Raw genomic sequence first — 10,086 nt, forward strand, 5'->3', positions numbered from 1 at the left:
GAGCACAAACATTTAACTCCATCTTCCATAACCAAAATGGGGTGAGGGCGGTATCCAACTAAAGTCCTGCAGTAGTGGAACAACTTCAACTAGCGCAAAGGGATTCCCCCCTCGCGACCCTTCTCCTCCCCAACCCAATGCATGCCCTGCACCATCTCCAAATCTGCTCTGGAGGGTTGAAGAAAACGCCAGAGTAGATTTAGGGGGTGCACAGGGGGAGGAGAAGGGAAGAATATTCCATTGTGCAAGGAAAAATCCTTGCACTGACAGAATGCCCAACTTAGTGCTACATTCAGGGCCAGATTATCCATTAGGCTTAGTAGGCTGAAGCCTAGGGGCCCGGAGCTCTTGGGGGCCCATGCAAGAGCTTCCGAACGGCCCGCCATCCCCCCACTTCACTTACCTTTTTCTCCACTGTTTTTTGCGGTTTGCCATCAATTAAGATGGCGGCCGAGGTTTCCCTAAGAGGCTGAAGCCTCTGCCGCCATCTTGGTTGATGGCATGCATGCGTGCTACAAGATCTAGGGCCTTCTCAGTGGTGGCCCCCGAACTATGGAACAGTCTCCCTGAGGAAGTACGCCTGGCGCCGACTCTGCTCTCCTTCCAGCGCCAGGTCAAAACCTTCCTATTCTCTGAAGCATTTTAAGTTATACTGATTTAATTTTAAAAATGTTTACTGTGTTGGATTGTTGCTTGTATTTTAGTATTGTTTTGTTATTTATTGTATTTTTATGTTTTATGTTCACCGCCCAGAGAGCTATTGCTAGTCGGGCGGTATATAAATTTAATAAATAAAAATAAAAAAAATAACCTCAGCTGCCATCTTGATTGATGGCAAACCTGTGTGTGCAGTGCGCACAGCTGCAAAAAAAGTGGAAAGGTAGGTGAAGCGGGGGGATGGGATGGGATGGGATGGGACGGGACGGCCAGCGGCTCAGAAGCTCCTGTCCTGCGATCCCTCCTGCGGCTGTTTCCGCAGATCTGCCTAAGAGGAGAAGGGGGGCCCAAACACCAATCACCCTAGGGGCCCTCCTCAGCTTAATCCGGCCCTGACTACATTGATACAAATTTTAGGTTGTTGTTCAATACATTGCACTTTGAAATGTTCACCCCCATGAATAGCAAAAAGAAAGTTGGTAGCAAGAGTTGAACAAATATTGTATCACCCAGCATCCAATGCAATTTTAATACAAAAATTACTTAAAATTTACAAAATTGCTTTGGTTATACATTGTAATATAGTTTGCATGGTATGTTTAAATAAGAATAGATATTTCTTCAACCAAGTTCTTTTGCAAAGGCTTCTTTCCTGCACAACAAAAACAATAGTTAATAAGTTATAGTCATGACATCTGCAGTACATGAAAGCACATTTATACTACATGTAGGGCAGCAATCACTCACTTACCCTCTTTTAAGAGAAGACAAAGTAAACCATTAATGCACATCCTGCAATCCAGCCAATCAACAGGAGGACGGGTACCACATAATGGGAATATGGGACGTCCTCTAAGGAAAGAACAAAGATTTTCATATAGTAGTAAGAAACATAAAGTATGAAGACCTTTAAAAGAAATATTTTGGTAACAGAAGCTGGAAATCACGTCAAGGTTTAGAAAGTGACTTCTCTCCCTGACAGCTATCTGTCAGGCTCAGCACCAACACTCAGCCAGGAAGGGCCCTGTCCAAGCACCCCAGCATCTCAGAAGGGCCCTTCACTAGCCCAACCCAGCTGTGCCACCAATCACCACCCTCCCTGCTGGGTCCCAAGATGGCCATTTTAGCAACGGGCAGATGTCCATACCACTTTTGAATGGGAGTCAAGCTGGCCTATCATCTTAATTTATCCAAAATGCAACACCATGGCAAGGAGATCTATGAGAACTACATATTTCATAGATTTACAGACCAGGGAATTTCATTTTGGGTACATAAAAATACCAGGTCACCACTGCAGATGGGAGCCAACATGGCATCACCACCTCCACTCACCACCAAAATGGCTGGTGGCCTGACAGAGTGGGTCATTTCTGCCATCACCATGGCAAGAGCAGAGGGAAAAAATGAATATAACAAACTAAAACAGCATATAACATAAAATGTCAGTTGAAACCATACTTTAAAACCATAATGCAAGTAATAATTAAAAACAACGAGCTCTGGAACTATGAAACCTCTAGACACAGTTTTTGTTTAGCACTGCCTGCTGCTAATGGTGGACAAGGTGGCAATTTAGTTTGGCTGCTAGAAGAGGTGGATGATATAAGCAGTAGCCATTACTACATGCAGCAGACATATTTCACTTTTTGCTCACTAAAAGCACTGCCGCAGTAAGGCCATACAGTATAAGCAGAATGCATAGTAATTTATAAACTGAATACTATTATGTGGACCCCATTTCTCCAAGTGATGAGAGTTGTCAGGGTTTCCTGCACTTAGTCTGGTCCTGGTTTCCTTTGGATTCAGGTCACTAGGGACTCACTGGCATTTTGTTGTTTGCATTTATTTATCATAGAATCATAGAATGGTAGAGTTGGAAGGGGCCTATAAGGCCATCAAGTCCAACCCCCTGTATATTTACAAATATATAGGTTGCGCATAGATGGAGATTTCACAAACCCACTCCAAAATACACTGCTGCCTATCTAGCTCCTTCAGAGTGCCAAAGAAATCTTTATAAACTTTAAGGGTTAAGTTGGATTCCTGCATTGAGCAAGGGGTTGGATTTGATTGCCTTATAGGCACCTTCCAACTCTACTATTGTATGATTCTACGAAATCCCCCATTTCTAACTATTTCTCAGAAGGACTTAAAAACTGCTAGCATTTGCACAGACCTCTGCATTAGGCAGTAGTTCAGAGGGTGGTTACAAGAGAAAGGGCTTTTTAAATACTGCCTCCATGATGATGGAATGTTCTTCCCAGCAAGGCCTCCCTAGTGCTAACATTGCTATCTTTCCATTGCCAGGTCAAGACTTTATTCACAGACATTTGATTGTTAATTCTCTCCTACTGCTTGATGGTGTTATTTAGTTCATTAATTCATTGTTTCAATGGTGATCATGCAGGTGGGTATTTAGAGTTTTAAGCCCTGATTAAACGTACAGTTGGTGGGGGGGGAGGCACATCTCCTTCCCACACACACACACACACAACTGTGGTAGGCCCCTGAAGCAATCAGGGCCCAGATCCAGGTCAGGTTAGCCACAGATCATCCCAGGATGGATCAGGATGGATCAAAGTGCTGTACTGGGCCCCAAATTGGATTGGAGGGGGCATGTACATCCCTAATCTTTATATTTTACTTCTTTGTGTTGTAGGTCACCTTGAGATCTTTGTGGTATAAGGCAGTAAATAAAGAAATAACAATTTTAGGCACATTCTATATTTGAGATTGGGGAAGGTAAGCCCCATTTTCCAAACAGTCCCTGGTCACCACATTGCCATCCAAAAGGCCAAGGATTGACAGCCTTCAGACTAATCTCCATAACAAAAAGGAACTTTCCAGGCTAAATTCATCCAACCAATTTTGGGCACTCCTAAGCAATAACCTAGCCTGAATCCTAATTCTGAATCTTTTACAATCAGAGTTGCTAGGCTGGGAGAAACCCATAAACGCCAGTTAGTCCAACAGTAATCTCATAACAATACTATTCTGAATAATTATTCCTGTGCTTCCTGTTCCACAAGTTATTGTAATCACTTCCCAAGATTGCCACATTCCACTATGACCAGGACAGTGAATCCAAGTGCAGTGCTGTGCAAAAATCTATTGGGAGGCACACATACGTTATAAGGCATCCGACACACAAAATGTCAACAGGCAATTTCATTTCATTTTCATTTCATTTTCAATTTGTATACCGCCTTTCTACATCACTGCACTCAAGGTGGCTTACAACCATAGAAATGGCAAAAATATACAAAAGTAATCATACTGTCATCCTATAATGCTACAAAATATATATAAAATATATTTATTATATATCAATAATATTGATATTAAAATTATCAATAAAAAGGTTAAAAACAATTCAAATCATTTAAAAGACCATTAAAATTAACCGTAGACTAAAAAGAAATTAAAACATGTCATCATCTATGTGGTGGGCTCCGGAGGCTTGCCTAAACAAAAATCTTTTAAGCAGTCACTGAAAAGTGTACAGCGAAGGCACCTGCCTGGTGTCAATAGGCAGGGAGTTCCAAAGTATAGGTGCTGCCACACAAAAAAGACTGATTTCTTACAAGTGTGGAATGAGTATTATGTCGCATCTGTAACAGTGCCAGTTCCACAGAGTGAAATAGTCAAGTGGGCACATAGGGGGTCAGTTGATCCCCCAGGTAAACTGGTTCCAAGGTGTTAAGGGTTTTATATACCAATAGTAACACCTTGAACTTGGGTCAGCAACCAGCGCAGATCTCTGACCAGAGGTGTTCTGTGCTGACAGGGTCTTTATCCTGCCTCTTCCTTGGAATATTGGTCCTGCATCTTCACTAGAATAGGTCCCACTTTGCCCTCTGCTTTGACCCAAATCTGTCTTGACCTGCTTCAGGACAGACTTTGAGACCACTACCTAGTTGAACTCATTCATCCTTTGACCTTCTGCCTGCCAAGACCCAATTTTTCCCAGCTATTCTAAAGTCCATTAAAGTACACTGGCTACTGTATTAAATGAATCAGCATTACAGAGGTGTTTTTTTTTTCTCTCAGAAACAATTCAGTATTCTGTCCTAAATGTCTGGTATTGTGTCATAGGGACAACTACAAAACCAACCAACGGTTTGGATTCAAAAGTGCTTCCAAATGTGTAAGAGCATTGCATGAGAAGAGTGACCCAAAATATAGACAAGTTTTAACTTTTGTATAAGCTCCTGCATAAGACTTTGCACATGTGTCCTCTATAGATCTTAAGACTAGCATTTGTGGGAGAGTCCATGAAATAGTCTTAATACATTTTCTCCTTCCACTCATGTTCTTTGGACCAAGTCTCTGATTAAGTTTTTATTAACGACTTGGATGAGGAGGTACAGAGCATGCTTATCAAATCTGCAGATGATACAAAATTGCGGGGTACAGCTAATACCATGGAAGACAGAAACAAAATTCAAAGGGACCTTGATAGGCTGGAGCATTAGGCTGAAAACAACAGAATGAAATTCAACAGGGATAAATGCAAAGTTCTACACTTAGGAAAAAGAAACCAAATGCACAGTTATAAGATGGGGAATACTTGGCTCAGCAATACGACATGTGAGAAGGATCCTGGAATTCTCATTGATCACAAGCTGAATATGAGCCAACAGTGCGATGTGGCTGCAAAAAAGGCAAATGCTATATTAGGCTGCATTAACAGAAGTATAGTTTCCAAATCATGTGAAGTATTAGTTCCCCTCTATTCAGCACTGGTTAGGCCTCATCTTGAGTACTGCATCCAGTTCTGGACACCACACTTTAAGAAGGATGCAGACAAACTGGAACAGGTTCAGAGGAAGGCAACAATGATGATCAGGGGACTGGAAACAAAGCCCTATGAGGAGAAACTGAAAGAACTGGGCATGTTTAGCCTGGAGAAGAGAAGACTGAGGGGAGATATGATAGCACTCTTCAAGTACATGAAGAGTCACACAAAGGAGGACCGGGATCTCTTCTCAATCGTTCCAGAGTGCAGGACACGGAATAATGGGCTCAAGTTGCAGGAAGCCAGATTTCGAATGAACATCAGGAAAAAATTCCTGTTAGAACCATACAACAGTGGAAGCAATTACCTAGAGAGGTAGTGGGCTCTCTGACACTGGAGGCATTCAAGAGGCAGCTGGACAGCCATCTGTCAGGAATGCTTTGATTTGGATTCCTGCATTGAACAGGGGGTTGGGCCTGATGGCCTTATAGGCCCCTTCCAACTCTACTGTTCTGTGATTCTAAGTCTCTCTCAATTAAAGCTGTCAAATTTTTCTTTGGACAATTTTGCTCTGGATGTATAATCACATGGAGAAAAATTGCAGCTATATTCCCAGAGATGGCTGCTGGTTCATTACATCTCCAGTCTGGCTCATATTAACTATGTGGTTGGGTATCTAACAACATTAATCTGAAAATCTGATTGTTTTCTGTAATACTGTTTTTTTAAAAAATGTTGTAGTTTTGTATTGCTGTAAGTTGCTTTGGATTGGCTTCACCCAGAAAAGTTTTATTATTATTATTGCAATTACAATAATCAAAGACGACAAATATATACATGAACAATCCAGCACACATATAAAACGATAACACCAACATAGTACTCTGTATTGATTAGTAGAAATAAATATATTATATCTAATAATTAAGACTTAATGCCCTTTTTATCTTCCCATCACAACATTCCTAATAAACTCTGTGGTTCAACATTATCTTGTATTTTATCATTTTAATACACAGTAAATTTCCCACTTTTCAATATTTTTGTCATCAAGTTGTTTTCCTTCTCTAGTTATAACTAAATCAGTCAACTTTATCATATGAACAATATCCCAGTTTTTACCTATCCATTCATCCAAAGTTGCAGCACTAGGTTTTTTCCAGTTATTACTAATGACCATCTGGGGAAGTATATAACTATTTTTAAACAGATAAAGTAAAGAGCTTACAACCTTTTACATATTATGTGATTCAAGCCAGCTTGATTTTTTTTTCTTTTAAAGAAGTGAGGTATCTGCATTTAAATTCAAATGAATGAGATGCCAATCAGATGGCAAAATTCAGCAGTTTGAACCAGTTCTGTTTGTTATAGAAATTAAAAAATTCCTATGCCCTTATCTTTACTTATTTTTTTCCATTTATACAATCAGCCACAATGCCTACTCCACAGATCATGAACCTGTGGCTCTCTAGATATTGTTGGATTACATCAGTCCCTATCATCATGGTCAGTGAGCTGGAGCCGAGCAACATCTGGAGGGCCACAGGTTCCCCACCCCTGGCTGATACAATTGCTAATGAATATTGTTCCTGCCACTAAAATCAGTATCCACAATCAGTTCTCTAAGAGCTTGGTACTGTTCCCTCTGCAGATAGATCGGGTGATGAAATTGACACTCTCAGTGAGCTTTATTAGCTAAGCTAATAGCAATATAACTGAAGTCATACTGAAGTCAGTGGCCCTATGTTTGCCATTAACTTCATTTATCTTACTATTACAGTTATATTAGCCAGAGTAAGTGGTTTGTGCATTGCAGCCAATGATTGTAATACAAAATAATTTACACAGACCATGTTCAAAGAGCCACAAATTAGCTCCACACATGCAGAGGGTTTTCTGAGGCACAAATGAGACTTAACAAGCTCCTTTTCAAACTCAGGAAAATTTCAGGGCTTACCAGCAGAGCGGCATGAGAAGCTGAAGTCATGTGGAAAAACAGGATGGATGTAAGAAAGCACTGCTAATTCTGCCCTGTATTCATCACATGCAGCACTTTTTCCATTCTGCTGCAGGTTGTCTTCTGCCAAAAACTACATTATTTGTCTCATTGTCTGCTGTGGTGAATTATGTGATTTATTTAATTTATACAATTAATTTCAATGCAAGGGGAACCCAATACAAATGGGGAGGGGAAACATAATCAATTACTTATTGTTTGTGGACTAAAAGCAACAACAGCAAATATCAATTGTATTTGTTGGATTCATTTCTATTCTGGACATGGAAACAAATAAGCAAACAAATAAGCAATTTATGTTCCTGTTAGAATTCTCTGACATCTCTAAATAAATATGCCTAGATATACTCCTTGGTCATAATGCCAATAAAAATAGCATAGTTATCTTTACATTTAAAATACAAGGGTTTCATCTACAGTCTAAAAATAAATATCATTATGAGTTTTGCTATCTTCATTGCTGTGAAAGATCCATATCAATATCATTTTGCCAAAAATGTCACCCAGAGATGGGGTGAAAAAGAACATTAACATTCCTTACACACATGATGGCCTTGGATCTCTCTAAGAAGGGAATATCCTAAGGGGCACAGTACGAGCTTGAATTGAGAGACACAGACTGGTAAGCTGGCTAAAGGCAAAGCAATTTGCCGCCCTGGGCTCCTACTAGGACGAAGAGTGGGATATAAATTTAAATAATAATAATAATAATCTGAAGCATGAATGGTCACTTTAACGTCTGCTTACAGGCATCTACTTACTTCACTGTGCTCTGTTTGCATATTTGAAATTAAAATATTACAAACGTATAGTAAATTTTATCTCCACCATAACTCCTAAGAAGATGTCCACTCAGACGGGGTGCACAAAACAATGTGATAGGTGTGTCAATAATTATAAATACCTGCTTTCTATCTTGCTTGCTATTGACATTAAGAGATAAACCTGCTCATAGTTTTAAGTTCTATAGATAACTGGTAACCAAAAGCAATGCAAGTAAACAGTATTTTGACTCTCAATACTCCTGAAATGTATATACTGTGTTTACAGTACTGGCTATATTTAAAAACCTTGGATTTTTACAGCAATGTAAATGTAAATGTACTGCCTTCAAGTCGATTCTGACTTATGGCGACCCTATTAACAGGGTTTTCATGAGGCTGAGAGGCATTGACTGGCCCAAGGTCACCCAGTGAGCTTCATGGCTATGTGGGGATTCGAACCCTGGTCTCCCAGGTCATAGTCTAACACCTTAACCACTACACCACACTGGCTCTCTACAGCAATGTAGTTATGTATAAATCACGGAACAGTTTAATAATGCATGCATTTTAAGTTGATTTGAGAGCAAATAACTTTGGCTTCTTGTTGTTCCAGGACAAGAGATCCTTCCTGAGAAGGAAAACACTTCAACTTCTCACCTCTGCCAAAGAATACTTACAAAATTATAAAACAATCAAAGTGATTCAGCAGGAAAAGAAAGTAGATTTATAATCCAAAAGAAAGGTTTCTAATAAATGAGATTACAGTACCATAAAAATAAAAGAAGCACACCACAAATTTCAAGCAGAAAACACCCCAAGGGTAAGCTCTTACATATATATTATGCATACACATGATCAACATTCTAAAATATTTTCGCTTTTCATCGTACCTGTTTTTGCCATTCCTCTCTTGTGTGTCTAAATAGAACTGATTTAACGGTCAACTCTGCTGTTGCATCTCTGAGGCTTCGGAAGCTTTAAATAGAGCCATATCTGGAATGCATTGCACCTGCTTCTCTCACTGGTGCCAGGTTTAAGTTATTTGCATTCAGCAGTTGGAAAAGACAAGAATTTGAGAGCTTACACTTTGCAGGTCACTCTGCCCATTACTAGTATAGCGCAATGTTTTAAATCACTCAGGCGATGTTTTCTCCAGTCAGTCAAACAAGTTCTGATCCCTTTTTAGTGGTTCCTTTAACACAGCTATGGCAGAGGTAGACAATGTGGTGCCCTCCAGAAGTTGTTAGACTACAACTCCCATCAGCACAAGCCAGCATGGTCAATTATCAGGGATACTGGGAGGTGTAGCCCAACAACATCTGCAGGACACCATGTTGGCTACCTCTGAGCTACGGCATATTTCATGCAGTTTATCCCTGCATAGAAGCATTAGGAATTTGATTCACTTTGTCATTAGGATTAGGCATTAAAGTCCTTGGTCCTGAACTTACCAGGGACTTGATTTGTGGCCTGGCAGTCACCCAGGGGCAAGCAGAGAGCTTTGCACCATTATGTGGCAGCGGGCCATGCCAGTGCAAGCCGGGAGGAGTAGGGCAGAATGTCACCATAGGAGCTGATTGGCATACTATTTGGCTCCTGCAGGGGTAGGGCCCACAAGAGGACCAAAGGGAGAACCAGCCTCCATCAGGCCCACTCCTGAGCTATTTAAAGATGCCTACCCCATCCAGTTCAGCCATCTGAGTAAAGATTTATCTGCCCTCCTGTCCTTTCTCTAGTTGATTACAGGTCTGTACGTTATTCAGTGCAGATCCTCCCCTGCTGTGGACATTCATCAGTCACTGTTGTCGGGGCCAGGAAGGAATCTTGCCTGCAGGATGATTGGCTGTTCCTGCAGGGGGGTTGCCTTCCCATAGCAGGGGCTTTGTTATACTCATTCTGCTTTAAAT

The 10,086-nt window shown here is 40.6% G+C and overlaps 1 protein-coding gene across 1 annotated transcript; it reads right to left on the reverse strand.

The window, feature by feature from the left end:
- Positions 1-1,157: 1,157 nt before the first annotated feature.
- STRIT1 (small transmembrane regulator of ion transport 1) lies at positions 1,158-9,407 on the reverse strand. The gene is made up of 3 exons (XM_061634483.1): positions 9,070-9,407; positions 1,409-1,509; positions 1,158-1,309 (listed from the first exon to the last, which is right to left on the reverse strand). Exons 1-2 carry the CDS (start codon positions 9,080-9,082, stop codon positions 1,415-1,417), a joined length of 108 nt encoding a protein of 35 aa, XP_061490467.1. The 5' UTR covers positions 9,083-9,407; the 3' UTR covers positions 1,158-1,309; positions 1,409-1,414.
- Between the last annotated feature and the right edge of the window lie 679 nt (positions 9,408-10,086).

The sequence above is a fragment of the Rhineura floridana genome, chromosome 7 (genome assembly GCF_030035675.1).
Source record: "Rhineura floridana isolate rRhiFlo1 chromosome 7, rRhiFlo1.hap2, whole genome shotgun sequence".
NCBI lineage: Eukaryota > Metazoa > Chordata > Lepidosauria > Squamata > Rhineuridae > Rhineura > Rhineura floridana.